The following is a 17,500-nucleotide window of genomic DNA, read 5'->3' as shown; positions in this document are numbered from 1 at the left end:
CTACTTTGAGGTAATGTAAAACTATTTTTGTTTATTTGGATGTTATAGATTATTTCAATATTTATTCATTTTATTTTGTTTCCTTTGTTTGTGTACTTTGAGATTTCCTTTAATGTTTTTATATTGTTTGTATATTTTTGTTGTTTGTTGTTGTTATAGATGTCATCCACATCACCATGACAACTACATCATCATCGGGACAACATGGGCACATGTTGATGACATCACAGATTAGAGAGTTGATTATATTCACTGACTGTCCTAGAAATAAGAATAACTGATATATAATGTTTATATAAAGAATCCTTAAAATGGGTGGCATTCCCCTCACAGACATGGATGGAATGTGTTCATGACATCATCATCTTTATCATTATGAGCATCATCATCAGCATTATCACCACCACCACCACCACCATCTTCATCATCATCATCTCTAACTGTGCTGTTCCACTGTTACAGAGACCTTCACTGGTAAAATCTTCACAGAGACTTCATCCCCAGTGATAATGTATGGAAACAGCCTGTCAGTGAAAGCGTGTGTGAAGGTGTGTATGTGTGTGTTAGTATCAGGATCAGAGAATGACAGTTTTCCTCTGTTCCAGTCCAGATGCAGTCTGATCCTCTGGAGCTTCTTCTTCACTGGAAGAACAGTGCCTGGATCTGGTGGAGAGAATGTTTTGTATTTACCATCTTTGAACCATATTATCCATAATCCAGACCGTATGTTTCCCTTCCTCTGGACAGACTCTGCTAACACACCCAGGAACCACACTGTATTGTCTCCAACCTCAACATCCCAGCTGTGAGTTCCTGAGTTAAAGCCCTCAGATCCCAGGACAGAGCTGTAGGAGTCAAACCTCTCTGGGTTTTCAGGAAGCTTCTGTCTCTCTCCACGTCTCACACTGGTCAGATCTTCAGACAGGATGAGTCCTGGATATGCAGTGTTTGGGTCCAGAATCACAGGAGTGTAGGAGACCATCTCCTTCATCTTGTCCCAGACTGTGAAGCTCAGGTTGCCCAGGTGTTTGGCCTCGTCTATCAGAGCTCCTGAGACCAGCTGTGGATCCTCCAGCAGGGGGCGCTGGACTCTTTCCACTGTAGCCTTGTAGTTCTGCAGGAACGAGACGTCTTCAGCTCTCAGCTCCTTCTCTATGGCTCTGACTGTGTCTGAAAGAGCTGCTATCTCTCTGCTCAGACCCTCGATCTTCTCCTTCATCGTCCGACTCTTCTGCTCCTCTTCCTCCCTCAGTGCAGCGATCCTGGCCTCCTCTTCCTCTTGTAGAAACTGGTGAAGCTTCTTAAACTCCTCCTTAATCTGCCTCTCTGTGTGTCGGGCCTGGACCTTAATGTGTTCTGCTGTTTGATCACAGTTTCCTTTAACTTTATTAAAGAGCTTCAGTTTCTCCTTTAAGGGCTTCAGTGATTCCTGAAGTTCCTCCTTGAGATCCAGTGCAGCTTCATCGATGGGTCTGATTCTGTGGTCGGTGTGTGTTTTTGAATCCCGACAGACAACACACACTGTCTGCTGATGGTCCAGACAGAAGAGCTTGAGTTTCTCAGAGTGCAGACTGCAGAGAAGTTCAGATCCTGCTGAAGCTCTCTGATCTCTCTCCAGTAAGAAAGCCTCACACAGGTTCTTTAACACCAAGTTACGAGGTGGTTCTCTCCTTGAAGATCTTCTCTTACAAACTGGACACTCTTGTATTTGTTTCTCTGTCCACCAGCTCTGCAGACAGGCTTTACAGAAGCTGTGGCTACATGACAGGACGACAGGATCTTTAAAGATGTCACAGCAGACAGAACAGGAGAAATCCTCCTCTGATCTGGAAGACATTTTCTCTCTGAGTGAAGCTAAAAACTCCCTGGGCAAACAGCTCAAACAGTCAGTCATGGCACCACTCCCTCCTCTAGAATGTTCTCTGAAAGTTATTTTCACTTTGAGTCGTGTTTTTTCTAAAACTCACGTTCAGCATGAGGAGTCAGCAGCAGGTTGAAGTGGCAGTATTCCCAGTATTGCAGTATTCCCAGTATTCCCAGTATTCCCTCCTGTAGCTGTCCTCCCTCAGTGGAAGTCGTGGGTTTGGTCTGAAGGTGAATCTTATCGTCTGTCTCTCGGTGTGTGTGTCTCTTCTCAGTGAGGAGTGAAGAATAATAAACTCCTTTCCTGGTTTGTCTCAGGTGAGTCAGGTAAGGGGCGGAGCTTTGTCAGCCCATTTCTCCTAAATGCTCAGCTGTTTACTGTAATAGAGCAGAGCTGAGTTTCATTCCACAGTGTTTCTCTCTCGTTGCTCTCTGGGTATTGTAGTCTGATAGAGGCTCCAGACAACTAGAGTTTGATTTGGATTTGAACCCAAAATGAGATTTCTAAGAAATTTGTAGATGATGTGAGAGATGAGATATATTCAATGAACAAACTGTAATGATAAATGCTTTTCCTTATTTTTTTAAATTCTTTTTCAACAATGAATATACAGCATCTTGGAAATGAACTGCAAATTTGTATTTCTAAATCCAGAACACAACAATGATAATCCTGAGATCTTAATTCTTTAAAGGCATGTTGTCAAATCATTTCTGCTTTCTGAGATTGGCTCCACTGGAGATTTCCAACTCACTGTGTGGTTTTCAGTAATATTTCTGATAATTTCAGTCTTAAATATGGTGCACCTCAAGGATCAGTTCTTTGGTCTTTATTATTTTGTCTATACTGCATTAATTTCCATTGCTATGCAGACGTCACCCAGTTGTATATTCTAGACAACACCTCCAGTCTCTTAAACTTAGAGGGTTGTTTAGCTGAGGTTAAAACCTGGATGTTTGACAACTTTCTACTTTTAAACCCACACAAAACCAAACTGTTAATTGTTGGACCAGCTAAACAGAAGCACCAGTTTTAAAAACCTTACAGTAAACCTTGATGGCTGTACTATATCACAAGGGAAAACAGTAAGTCTGGGTGTAATTTTTTTTTTTTTTATTTCACATTGAGGCACATTGACTCAGCTTTTTTCCATATCCGAAACAAAACGAAACAACAAATCCAACCAATTCTATCACTGGAGGACTCAGTAAGTTGTAGTAGTAGTAGTAGTTGTTTCAGCTGATGATGAACGACTGCCTGATGTCCAAATGTCTGCGGGCTAAATTTGACCCTACAAACAATCAAGAATCAATAAGTCAAGAATGTAATAAAAATGTCATAAATGCATAATAACATCCTCAGACTGATATTGTAAAATTTTATGATGTGACACCACTTTTTATGATGTAATAATTGCCAGTTTGATGTAATAATGTAATTATCAGTGACAAGATCAGTTTTTGCTACATTTTTGACCCATTTATAGGGATTTTTTATTACAATAATTATAATTATCAAGTTATTATTATTATTATAATGCAAAAGTTATCAGCTGCTACAGGGTTTTCCCAACAGTATCTTTAGACTACGTTAATTTATTTACAATGGGACGGAAAAGAAGTTAGTCTCTAAATGATTTTGGGAAACCCAGCCCAAAACTGCAGGATAATCCACAATCTACTGTAGTTTAATTATATATGAGAAATGATCAGATATGAATCATTTTTAAACATCCATGTATTGTTGTCAAATGAATGCCGCAACCTGTTTACCATCTACCCAGGTAGCTTGTGGCTCATATCTAACACCATTTCTTTTCACCCTCTACACCTCGGACTTCTGCTTCCGCCTACAGAAGTTCTCTGACGACTCCTCCTGTCGGCCGCATCACGGAGGACACTGAGGAGGAACACAGGGAGCTGGTGGAGAGCGACAACAACCACCTCCGGCTCAACATCAGGAAGACCAAGCAGCTGGTGGTGGACTTCAGAAGGAGCAGGAAGCCCCCCGAACCCCCGTCACCATCCAGGGGGAGGAGGTGGAGATGGCGAACTCCTGTCGGTTCCTAGGAGTGCAGCTCGACAACAAACCGGACCGGTCGGACACACCGAGGCTCTGCAGGAAAGGACAGAGCAGCTGTTCTTCCTGAGGAGACTCGGGTCCTTCAGCGTGAGCAACAGGCTGCTGCAGATGTTCTGCCGGTCTGTAGCAGCCAGTGCTCTGTTCTTAGCTGGGGTCAATTCAGCTGAGGAATTGGAAACAGAATTGGAATTGAATTCAATGAAATTCTGTGAAATTTGTTTTGTTTTTTCCCACATATCTGAGATCCCACACAGTGTTATATATTATTAATACTGAAGATAATAAAATGTTAAAGGAACATGTAATGGTAATTAATGTAATGTTCAGGACGGGACCGACCCTGGTTTGTATCACTGCACTTGTGAGGACCTTCATCGACTCGTTCACACTGCAGGTTTTAGTGCTCAATTTCGATTTTTCGCACAGATCCGATTTTTTTGTCTCATATCTCAGTGATGCAACCTTTTTCATATCAAGGACCCTAATTTAGTCCACATTAGAGCCACAGACCACCATTTGATGAGATGCTGTCCCTCAGACCCAAATCTGAGAATATTTTTATTGTCAGATATGATTTTGTCCAGAATCCCATGACTGTCTGTAGTGAGAGATAACAGAGAAACTATGATCAGAACAATCATTCTTCTACATTCTCTAATTGTGTTCACTTCTTGTAAATTAAATAATGCTGAAGTTTAACAATTCATCAGTTTGCTCAAGGACCCCTGGTGGTCCCCGGACCCCACGTTGAGAACCACATGTCTTATCTGACATCAGTATGAACCGACCTACTGTGAAGCGACCCGAATGCGCAAATGAACAACAACAAATGACATCATATTTGCGGGACGGTGCGTCATGGAGGCTGGGGAAAGTTGTGGTCCAGCATCTCTAACAGAATACTCGCTCTGCTCTCTTCCTGTTTCCTGCAGTCTGTAAAACATCCAACTCTCTCCTCTGTGAAGTGACATGATGGGGTTTGTTGTTTGGTTTCACACAGCCAGCGGTTAAATTCAGACAGGGATTCATCAGGAAAATCTAACCACACTGCAAAAACTGACAAACTTGTTAAGTTATTGTATCTTGTATCCAAACATATCAAGCTTATTTTAGGACTTTGGAAAAATCATCTCACTGCGCTGGCAGATAATTAAACCGGTTTCAAATTTGACTTTTTCAGGAGAATGTACATAACAAATATGGGCCTCATGCAGCAACATTCTCTTAAATTTCCCTTATTTTTTCTCTTAATTTTCTGTTAAGAGAAAAAATAAGAGAAGTCAACTCCAGATGCACCAAACATTCTTAACCATCCAAATCTGCTCTTACCCAGGTGTGCTGAATGATGAATCCCACTTGATCATAAATTGGAGGCGCGTGGCCGATTGTTTGTTATTAGCATAGGTAACGCCCCCTAAACACCATATAAGGGCAAGTGTTGTGCCGTGTGCAAGTACTCTGGCACATGGCCAAGAATTGGAGAGATGCTCTTGGCAATCTGAACCGGCTCAGCAGCCATTCATCCGTCTCATCAAATAGATCTGTGCGATTTCTAAAAATGTGTTTTCTGGGTAAGGCCTGGATGGCCAAAGCATCAAGAGCAATATGTAAGCCATTCAGAAGCTGAACGCACGCAATATCATCCAAGGGTTTTTATAGTCTTAATTGGGCTCAATGGACCAATAGTATATATAATATTCCAATCATTATAATTACTCTAAAACACTGATTCTCAACCTTTTTCATATCAAGGACCCTAATTTAGTCCACATTAGAGCCACAGACCCCCATTTGATGACATTTTGTCTCTCAGACCCAAATCTGAGAATATTTTTATTGTCAGATTTGATTTTGTCCAGAATCCCATGACTGTCTGTATTGTAGGTAGAGAGATAACAGAGAAACTATGATCTTCTACGTTTTCTAATTGTGTTCACTTCTTGTAAATTAAATAATGGTGAAGTTCAATTCATCAATTTGCTGGGGACCTCCTGGAACCCCCTCAAGGACCCCTGGTGGTCCCCGGACCCCACGTTGAGAACCACTGCTCTAAAACATATAATAATCTAATAATCATTTGATTATATGATATTCATGCGTTTTTTTTATGTTCCTCAAATTTAAAACTTATGTTTCCTTGCGTTGGGACAATTTGTGGACTGTGAAAACGAGATGTTTTTTTTTTATCTTGGTAAGAGTGCTCTCGACCACTCGTAATAAATTTCTCTTACCTAAGAGAAGAGCAAAAATAAGAAAACATTGGTGAATCCCAGAAATCAATGGGTACTAACAAAATAAGAACAAATCGTGGATACGAACAAAAATAAGAGAAAATTTGTTCGTATATCGCTTCCTGCATGAGGCCCATTGTTTTGGAGAAAGTTTCTTGTTTCCATTTTCTTCATTGTTTTATGATGATTTCTTGAAAGAAGTCATATTGGCATGAATCAAGTGAAATTTACTGAAACCAGCAAGATTATCTGTAAGTGCAGTGAGAAAATTTGACTAAAAATATCATAGGATAGGTCAAGAAAAGAGATAAAATCACTTGACAACTTTTTAGATCTGCTGGAGCCTTTACTGGCTGAACTGAAGCCACTGTGTATTTTTTTCTAAAGGTTGTCTGAGATTTAGAAAAAAAAAATTAATGAATTTTTCTGCTATCAATGGAGGCACTCATAAATTCAGCAGGCCGCTGAGCCTCTGCTATATATATTATATATATATTTGAGGGAGACGCTGGATGATGCAAATAGCAGCTAGAAATGACGATGACTTTGAACTGACTTTTCTGGTGCGGCACGACTGCAAATCTGAACTGAACAGACTCACTGGAATCCAACACTCCCTCATTACTTTAAAACGGGACGTTAAAAAAAACACTTTGAATTATGTATTTTTAAATTGTAGCTTTAAGTCCTGCTGTTTTAGCACATGCTCAGTAGGATCTCTTAGTCAGCAGAACCTAGACATGATGACAACGCTGCTGAAATTACAGTCAGTAAATCTGAACACATTTCCCTCTTAACTTCATTCTTTATTGGCTTTAGATGCAAAGTTATCCAGCAGTAAATGACAATAATCACAGTAGGTAAAATATTACAGTTCTAACAACATTATCAGAAATTTACATTTTGAGAATTTAGCTGATTTTCTTATGCAGAGTGACTTACAATGAGTGCAACAGTAGAGAAAGCTTCAATTCCTAAATCACCAACATTACATGAAGTCTGAATCCAAAATGAAATCTCCACCCTCTAAATAAAGTGACAAACTGATTGATAATTCAGAATTAAAATGATGGTACTTTTTAAAGGACTCTAGATGACTGAAGTCCTCGGTTGACAAAATGAAAACTCTTTTACAGACAGGATCGTCTGGATGTTGGAGATGTTGAACGACAAACTATGAGGTTCTGATTTATTTTCCCAAATGGATATAAAGAGTTTTGTAAATGAAGAGTTCAGCTGAGCCTGGATCTGTTGCTGTAAATATTAGAGTCAGTCCAGGATCTGCTGCAGTTTAAATGATTTAACTACAAAGAGAAGACGAGTTACAGTGGAGAGAAACTCTAAGAACCTGGAATAAAGTTAGATCAAATAAATTTAACACTTCAGATGAAGAACCAAAGAAGACAGGAAGAACTTTTACCTGCAGTCTAAATATAGAGAAAATTCACTTTAACAAAGTAGAGCTCGTCTACTTTGAGGTAATGTAAAACTATTTTTGTTTATTTGAATGTTATAGATTATTTCAATATTTATTCATTTTATTTTGTTTCATTTTATATTATTTATATATTCTTTCTTTCTTGTGTTTTATTTGCCTTCAATAATCTTTTTAGCACTGAGATTTCCTTTAATGTTTTTATATTGTTTTGTTTTGTTTGTTATTTATTTTTGTTGTTATAGATGTCATCCACATCACCATGACAGCTACATCATCATTAGGACAACATGGGCACATGTTGATGACATCACAGATTAGAGAGTTGATTATATTCACTGATTCTATATAATGAATCCTTAAAATGAGCGGTATTCCTCTTATCGAAATGGATAGCTTCTGTACATAAAATCATCATCATGAGAATCATCATCATCATCATCATCATCATCATCATCATCATCATCATTATCATCATCATCATCATCATCATCTCTAACTGTGCTGTTCCACTGTTACAGAGACCTTCACTGGTAAAATCTTCAGAGAGAGTTTATTCAGAGTATTAATGAATGGAAACAGCCTGTCAGTGAAAGTGTGTGTGAAAGTGGGTATGAAAGTGTGTATGTGTGTGTTAGTATCAGGATCAGAGAATGACAGCTTTCCTCTGTTCCAGTCCAGATGCAGTCTGATCCTCTGGAGCTTCTTCTTCACTGGGAGAACAGTGCCCGGATCTGATGGGGAGAGTGCTGTGTATTCACCATCATTGAACCATATTATCCATAATCCAGACCGTATGTCTCCCTTCCTCTGGTCAGACTCTGCTAACACACCCAGACTCCACACTGTATTGTCTCCAACCTCAACATCCCAGCTGTGAGTTCCTGAGTTAAAGCCCTCAGATCCCAGGACAGAGCAGTAGTTAAACCTCTCTGGATTGTCAGGAAGCTTCTGTCTCTCTCCACGTCTCACACTGGTCAGATCTTCAGACAGGATGAGATCTGGATCAGCAGTGTTGGGGTCCAGAATCACAGGAGTGTAGGAGACCATCTCCTTCATCTTGTCCCAGACTGTGAAGCTCAGGTTGCCCAGGTGTTTGGCCTCGTCTATCAGAGCTCCTGAGACCAGCTGTGGATCCTCCAGCAGGGGGCGCTGGACTCTTTCCACTGTAGCCTTGTAGTTCTGCAGGAACGAGACGTCTTCAGCTCTCAGCTCCTTCTCTATGGCTCTGACTGTGTCTGAAAGAGCTGCTATCTCTCTGCTCAGACCCTCCATCTTCTCCTTCATCGTCTGACTCTTCTGCTCCTCTTCCTCCCTCAGTGCAGCGATCCTGGCCTCCTCTTCCTCTTGTAGAAACTGGTGAAGCTTCTTAAACTCCTCCTTAATCTGCCTCTCTGTGTGTCGGGCCTGGACCTTAATGTGTTCTGCTGTTTGATCACAGTTTCCTTTAACTTCATTAAAGAGCTTCAGTTTCTCCTTTAAGGGCTTCAGTGATTCCTGAAGTTCCTCCTTGTGATCCAGTGCAGCTTCATCGATGGGTCTGATTCTGTGGTCGGTGTGTGTTTTTGAATGCAGACAGACAACACACACTGTCTGCTGATGGTCCAGACAGAAGAGCTTGAGTTTCTCAGAGTGCAGACTGCAGAGAAGTTCAGATCCTGCTGAAGCTCTCTGATCTCTCTCCAGTAAGAAAGCCTCACACAGGTTCTTTAACGCCAAGTTACGAGGTGGTTCACTCTTTGAAGATCTTCTCTTACAAACTGGACACTCATGTATTTGTTTCTCTGTCCACCAGCTCTGCAGACAGGCTTTACAGAAGCTGTGGCTACATGACAGGACGACAGGATCTTTAAAGATGTCACAGCAGACAGAACAGGAGAAATCCTCCTCTGATCTGGAAGACATTTTCTCTCTGAGTGAAGCTGAAAACAAACCGGACAGACCGCTCAAACAGGAAGTCAGTCAGTTGTGGCACCACTTCCTCCTCTAGAATATTCCCTGAAAGTTACTTTCACTTTGAGTTGTGTTTCTTCTAAAACTCACGTTCAGTGTGAGGAGTCAGCAGCAGGTTGAAGTGGCAGTATTCCAGTATTCCCAGTATTTCCAGTATTCCCAGTATTCCCTCCTGTAGCTGTCCTCCCTCAGTGGAAGTCGTGGGTTTGGTCTGAAGGTGAATCTTATCGTCTGTCTCTCGGTGTGTGTGTCTCTTCTCAGTGAGGAGTGAAGAATAATAAACTGTTTCCTGGTTTGTCTGAGTTGAGTCAGAGAAAGGGGCGGAGCTTTGTCAGCCCATTTCTCCTAAATGCTCAGCTGTTTACTGTAATAGAGCAGAGCTGAGTTTCATTCCACAGTGTTTCTCTCTCGTTGCTCTCTGGGTATTGTAGTCTGATAGAGGCTCCAGACAACTAGAGTTTGATTTGGATTTGAACCCAAAATGAGATTTCTAAGAAATTTGTAGATGATATGAGAGATGAGATATATTCAATGAACAAACTGTAATGATAAATGCTTTTCCTTATTTTATTTTATTTTTTTCAAAATTGAATATACAGCGTCTTGGAAATGAACTGCGCATTTGTATTTCTAAATCCAGAACACAACAATGATAATCCTGAGATGTTAATTATTTAAAGGCATGTTGTCAAATCATTTCTGCTTTCTGAGATTGGCTCCACTGGAGATTTTCAACTCTCTGTGTGGTTTTCAGTAATATTTCTGATAATTTCAGTCTTAAATATGGTGCACCTCAAGGATCAATTCTTTGGTCTTCATTATTTTGTCTATGCTGCATTAATTTCCATTGCTATGCAGACGTCACCCAGTTGTATATTCTAGACAACACCTCCAGTCTCTTAAACTTAGAGGGTTGTTTAGCTGAGGTTAAAACCTGGATGTTCGACAACTTTCTACTTTTAAACCCACACAAAACCAAACTGTTAATTGTTGGACCAGCTAAACAGAAGCACCAGTTTCAAAACCTTACAGTAAACCTTGATGGCTGTATTATATCGCAAGGGAAAACAGTAAGTCTGGGTGTAAATTTTTTCTGCTATTAATGGAGGCACTCATAAATTCAGCAGGCCGCTGAGCCTCTGCTATATATATTATATATATATTTGAGGGAGACGCTGGATGATGCAAATAGCAGCTAGAAATGACGATGACTTTGAACTGACTTTTCTGGTGCGGCACGACTGTAAATCTGAACTGAACAGACTCATCCAACACTCCCTCATTACTTTAAAACGGGAACATAGAAATAACCCCTCTCTTGCCTAATTTTGCATTCATAAAATGTTGGGATTATAGGATATATGAGTTTACACCAGGAACCCTGAATCAGGCGCTGAAGACGGGGACACTGAGATTACAGATGGTACGTGAACTGAGTTGTGATGTAGCGGCCTCAGTCGCCATGGCTGACAAACTATTCAAATGATGCTGTGTGTCGCCCAGATACCAAAATTTGAAGCTGAATGTTCCTCACATGTACCTGTCGCCTCTGCTAGCAGGTCTAACAAAAGTACGGTGACCGGACGTCCCGGTTTCAAGATGGGTGTCCCGAGTCCCGACAAATATCTGTAAAACACTAAAATGTCCCAGTTTTCAACATTCACTACCAAATTGTCCCGGTTTTCACCACAATTAAAATAATAATAATAATAATAATAATAATACTACTAACCCCAACCCTAACCCTAACCCTAACCCTAACCCTAACCCAACCCTAACCCTAACCACATTATACTTGTTTTCAGCACTTTCAGCACTAACCCTAACCCTAACCCTAACCCATAGACGTTTATCATGTTCTGTCCCGCTCATTATTACCTAACCCAATCAAAAAACATCAACAATGCACCACGCGTCTGAATTCAACACTGATTTGTCTGTATGTGTGTCAATCAATCAATGTGTCGTGTGCGCGTGCATGAACGTGCGGTACAGTTAAGGGTCCCAGTTTGGGGGTTTGAAAATGTGGTCACCCTAAACAAAAGGCTTTGCAGTCGTGTCACAAATCTGTCCACCGTGTCTGGTGCCAACATGGAGGAACACTGGAGATCTGTCTGTGTGCAGATAATATCTGAATCTATAACAAATGGGCTAGAAGCAGAGAGCAGCTGAGTCAGCTTGTTGTGGTGTGGCTGTAGATCCATTCAGTAACGTTCTCAGTAAAAGTGAATAGTGTGATAAGGTGGATTTGGTTACTGTGACACAGTAAACTGTCTTGTCTTTAGCCCTAGTCTCTACTCCAAAACACTCTGAGTTGTAGCTTGAGAAGAGTCAGCTCAGTTAACCTGAACAAACTGTTAGCTAGCTAACTAGCCGGCAAACACACTGATGTTAATGTGAACATGCTAACGCTAGCCGCTACTAGCTACGTTAGCTAGTGTGCTAATCAGATGTGTTAACAACAAGACAGTGATGTTAGCTGACCAGATACTATGGTTAGCTAGCTAACAAGCTGACATTATCTAAACACTAAATCAATCAGATGGATCAGTGATGAAATGATCAGTTCAGTCAGAAACAGACAGAAATTAACCGTCTGTTCAATTCTGTTGAGACGACAGAAACACAGTCAGCTGTTCACAGAGCTGAGGACCTCCAAGATGGCCGCCAGAAGGGGGGTTATCACCTGAATGTCCTCTACAAAATATTATGCTTCATCACCTCTATTTTTTATTTAATTTTTTGTTTCTATTTCCGACCAAAAAAGCAGATAAAAGTGAGAAAAAAGTGCAAATGAATGTGACATTAGTCCAGCGAACCTGCAGTTAAGAGGAAAATCTCTGATTATGTCTGGAGAGAGGGGGAAAGAGAGAGAGAGAGAGAGAGAGAGAGAGAGAGAGAGAGAGAGAGAGAGAGAGAGAGGGAGCCAGCTGTCGATTGCCCTTTAAATGTCAAGTTCACCTTTAAGTCTGAGTGGAGGCTGTACATCTTGATGACATCACTGATTAGAGTCTGGGATCAGTGCAGAGGTGTTCATGTACACAAACACTGATTAACACACACACACACACACACACACTGATGAAACACTGTGTGTGTGTGTGTGTGTGTGTGTGAGACAGAGTGTGTGCATACATTTTACAAGACTAAGCGTTTTATCTGTGTATGCAGGTAGTAAAGAAAAGAGGGAACAAGAAAACTAATTAAAAACTGACAGAAAAGCAGCGAAGAAGAAAATCTGCATTAGAAGTTATTGTGTTAGTATGGAATTCACATTTAAACATCGATATTTCATTTTATTAAGTGGTTTTGTGGACAGTAATTATATAATTGTACATGCAAGGTAATTACTGGATTTCATGTCCCGTATTTATTTGATTATATGTGAACCACAGGTGGAGACTCAAGTCACATGACTTGGACTCGAGTCACAATTTGAATTACTTGAGTCTTGACTTGCTGCATGAAGAGAAGACTTGAGACTTGGCTTGACTTGGGTTCTGGTGACTTGGGACTTGACTCTGACTTGTACTTTGATGACTTGAAAAGGTTTCTAAAGTCTTGACTTGAGATCTTGTGTTTGTGTAAATGACTTAGATTGAAAGTGATGAGATTTGTTCCAGCGGACGACTGAATTTAAATTCTGTTTTCTGAATTTGTATGGAATGATTGAATTTATTGAAGTTGAAACTGATTATAGAAATCAAACTCATGATGCTCTTACCAAGTTTTTATCCTATTAAAACCATATTGCATTGAAAAGTCCTAGATATTTAGTTTTCTTTAAGATATTAAATTGATACTGGACTCTTGATTTGTTCTGACTTGACTTGCTGTTCTACATTTAGACTTGAGACTTGACTTGAGACTTGAGCCTCAACACTTGAGACTGACTTGGGACTCGAACGAAGTTGACTTGGTCACACCTCTGATGTGAATCTATTAGTAGATGTTCAGTGTGGTAGATGTTGGATTACAATAAATATTGAATAATATACACACTGATTATTTTATATGCGGGATAATTATTGGATTTACCATAATTATGTGATTATTATTTATGTAGTGTAATTATGTGATCATGTGTACACTAATTATTTGTGTAATGTAATTATTTGATAATTATTCGATTTTATATAGTAATAATTAGATTTGTATAGTAATATAGTTGGATTTTATGAACAATAACTATTTGATTATGTGTATACTAATTATTTGACTCATGTGTAAGGTAATTATTGGACTTTGTTTACCTTAATTACTGGATTACATTCACACTAATTATCTAATTACACTGCGTGTATGGTGTAATTACTTGATTGCAGGTGCACTAATTAGAAGAGTTTCCATGCAGGTTAAATGTTGGATTCCATGTACAGTAATTAATTGATTACATGTACACTAATCACTCCTGCACCACAATTATTTGAGTATATGTAACTCATTGTTAGATTTTACATGTTAGCTAATTATTGGATTGGATGTAATTTATGTCGAATGTCTTTTGCCCTCCGGCTTTTCTTTTTACATTTAATTGTAATTACTGAACTAGCCGGTATTGATAAAAGCGTAAACATGCTGTATACGTCCCAGAAAAGCACAAATGTGTTATTGATAAAAGCGTAAACATGCTGTATACGTCCCAGAAAAGCACAAATGTGTTATTGATAAGAGCGTAAATATTCTGTGTACTTAACAGCGCTGCTTGGATGTGATATTGATGGGAACATAAATATAATTTGGGTTAAGGCTGCGGGTTCGATCCACGTCTGGAGCCGGGGGGCAGCGGGCCGCAGCGCTCATTAATTAAAAGTTTAATTTCCTTAATCGATACTTCCTTAATATGCCTGTATTGATTAGTCCGTGCCGTGTGTGTGTGTGTGTGTGTGTGTGTGTGTGCGTGTGTGTGTGTGTGTTCCTCATACATCCATTAGCGAGCAGTGTTCAGTCTAATTAATCAAACTCCAATTACAATAGGAAGATGCATTATCAGATGCAGTTAGCCTCTCTCTCTCTCTCTCTCTCTCTCTCTCTCTCTCTCTTTCTCTCTCCTGTCTTGTTCTATTTCTCTCTACCTCCATGTTTTTCTCATTCTTTCATCATATATCCCTCTCTCTCTGTCTCCCTCTGTCTCGTTTTCACCTTGTTTTGTCACTTCAGCGTGTTTTATTAAAGCATCAAGTTAAATTTAATTTTGTACAATTGTGTTTTTTGTGCTCTCTCCCTGTCCTCTACCCGTCTTCTTTTCTTTCTTTCTGTCTGTATCTCTCTCTCCGTTCCACTGCTGCCATGCAGCTATATTATTTATTTTGTATTTTGTTTTTTTTGGTTATATTTGCTATTTTTGGTGTCTTCCTCAAGAACACTTCTGCTGCTGATGGACACACTCAAAAATGATCTTTTGTTCAAGTAGGCTGCAAATATTTATTATTTTTCATCATTTTATTTACTCAACCAATCAGATTATTTCTGCCTCCAAGAAATGTTTGTAGAATTAAAGTCCAGTCTGTGTTCAGGTCCCTGTTTAGCTCACTGTGTAGAGCAAGGCACTAACACTGTCAGGTTAGTGGTTCAACTCCCACTGCAGCCATGTTGTTGTTGTTATTTATGAAGTTCAAATATATTCACTCTTTGTCCTGTGAGGCTGTTTGGATAAAAGCCTGAACAAGATGATCGATGCTACAAGTGTGTGTGTGTGTGTGTGTGAGTTATGAAACCCAGGATGAATTTCTCTACAAACGTCACACAGTTTATACTAACTGGCATTGGAGCTTGATGTGTGTGTGTGTGTGTGTGTGTGTGTGTTACTGAACTGCAGGGAACTGAAGGGGGAACAGACAGACATAATGACCGTCTCTCTCTTGACACCGGTCACATCGACCTTGACGGCGTCTCGTTCTTCAGTATTTAATTCATTCTCCGCTCTTTCTAATTCTCTGTTTTTTCCATTTTTCCTTCCACCACATTTCCCCTCTCCTCTTCCTTTTCTTTCACTGAATTCATTCTTCTTCTTCTTCTTCTTCTTTTCTCCATTTCTATTCCTCTGTCATTTCTCCTGCTCTCTCCCTCTTTTCTCTCATTATTTCTCTTTTTCTCACTTTTTCGAGGTCTATCTGTTGCTCGTTCAGACACAAACTGCTGTATATTTATTCCACGTTGGACTGAATCAGAAGTTGACCCGAGAAACTCTGAGACAAACAGGAGAGAGAGAAAAAACAGTGAGATAAACAGGAGAAAGAGATGAACCACTGGGTTACGGTTGTGTCGACACACACTTTAAGTTGTGTGCTTGTTAAAAAGTTATGTATTTCTCATTACTCATTTCAAAATAATTACTTTACTCATCACTCCCTGACAGCAGTAATTCATTACATTATTTATTATCTTCTCTGTTCCTCCTCTCTTTATTATAAAATCACATCAGTCAGTTTCAGGAAACCAAACAGCATCGAAAATCAAAGTAGAGGGAAAACTTCCACCAGAGAAAGATTAGCCAATAGCAGACTGCAACTGCAATAACATGTTTTTAACCAGTAGATGTCAGTCAACCTGCAAACTAGTCTTTGTGTTTGGTTTCCCTTTAAGAGTGTGACATCCCCGTCTTCGTCTAGCGCTGCGTTCACATCACGTCAGATTTACCGTAAACACGAGCTGCCGACTGGGAAAAGACGGTCATGGTAAACATTGGCAGTCCGAGGTTTGATAAAAATCAAGATCTTCAGTTCTGTTCACACCAATACAATCAACTCTACTTAAGAAAAATTAGAAATAATTAGAAACATCTGCTTTATGGTTGATTTTAAAATTCATGAATCTGAAGCTGAAGTCTAGCAGCAGGAGTTCCTCTAACGTCCCCTAGAGTCCAAATAAAGTACAAATAAAATATAAAGTCAATACATTTTTTCCACAAGAGGTTTTGGTCTCAGCAGCTAATTTCTCTTCTTCTAACAGATAAAACACGGGGTTGTTTCCCTAGTGATTGACAGGTCAATCCGCCCCCTCCACCTTGGCTCCGCCCCTCTGCCCCTCGACTGTAAACACAACCTGCAGCTTCTAAACCTCCAGAAGACGATGGAGGAAGAAACTCACTGCTGCATCTGTTACAGACTGTGGTTAAAACGCCTGAAAGTAGAAATGTGACGTCGTCTTGTTCTTCCGCTTCTTCCGATGCGACCTGAATGCAGCACGATCGTTTAGAGTCTGAGAAATCTGTGTTGATGCGTTCATGTGTTCAAAATCGGTCAGGATTTTCAGTGTTCCCCTCGTTTTCTTTCACCATTTGTAGCGAGTTTAACCATCCCTCCCTCTCTCCCCCTCTCTCTCTCTCTCTCTCTCTCCTTCTCTCTCTCTCCTCTCTCTATCGTTATCTCAGACTAGAGATAATTAAGTCTTCCCTCTGCTGGTCCACCTAGACTGATATATATTCCCTCCATCCTTCCTTCCCGCTGTCCTTAATCCCTCTTTTCTCTCCCTTCCTATCTCTGCACACACACACGCACACACACACACTTTGTTTACCTCATCCCTCACACACTCTCTTCTTCTCTTGGTTACACATAGAAATGCACACTCTCACAAACAAATGCATTATTCTCTCTCTGTCTCAAACACACACACACACACACACACAGAAATACACTCTCACTTTCTCACACAATGATTTCTGTATTCCTTGTCCTTCCTGTCTTAAACACACACAGAGAAACTCTCTCTCTCTGTCTCTCTCTCTCCCTCTCTCTCTCCCCCACACAGTTGTATCCTCTCTCGCCCCCCTCTCTCTCCAGTATTTCCTGGTTATCTGCTGTCACTGAAGACCACATTGCAGCCTTCTCACCCTGTCAGCAGTCTCTCTTTAGCCCTGCTGACACAGACAGAGAGAGAAGAAGAAGACTATTTCTATTAATCCCAGTCCCACTGATCTGCTCACAGCCTGAC

General features: G+C 40.2%; 2 protein-coding genes across 2 annotated transcripts; both read right to left on the bottom strand.

The window, feature by feature from the left end:
* Positions 1–316: 316 nt before the first annotated feature.
* On the bottom strand, positions 317–1,837 carry LOC144542872 (E3 ubiquitin-protein ligase TRIM35-like). Its single transcript, XM_078290257.1, has one exon. The coding sequence runs from the start codon at positions 1,835–1,837 to the stop codon at positions 437–439; it is 1,401 nt and encodes a 466-aa protein (XP_078146383.1). The 3' UTR covers positions 317–436.
* A 5,132-nt stretch (positions 1,838–6,969) lies between these two features.
* On the bottom strand, positions 6,970–9,816 carry LOC144542871 (E3 ubiquitin-protein ligase TRIM39-like). The gene has a single exon (XM_078290256.1). It carries the CDS (start codon positions 9,515–9,517, stop codon positions 8,108–8,110), a length of 1,410 nt encoding a protein of 469 aa, XP_078146382.1. The 5' UTR covers positions 9,518–9,816; the 3' UTR covers positions 6,970–8,107.
* Between the last annotated feature and the right edge of the window lie 7,684 nt (positions 9,817–17,500).

The sequence above is a fragment of the Centroberyx gerrardi genome, chromosome 19, assembly GCF_048128805.1.
Source record: "Centroberyx gerrardi isolate f3 chromosome 19, fCenGer3.hap1.cur.20231027, whole genome shotgun sequence".
In the NCBI taxonomy this organism is placed as follows: Eukaryota; Metazoa; Chordata; class Actinopteri; order Beryciformes; family Berycidae; genus Centroberyx; species Centroberyx gerrardi.
The sequence above is the reverse complement of the archived record's forward strand: the minus strand, read 5'-3'. Positions and strand labels throughout refer to the sequence as shown.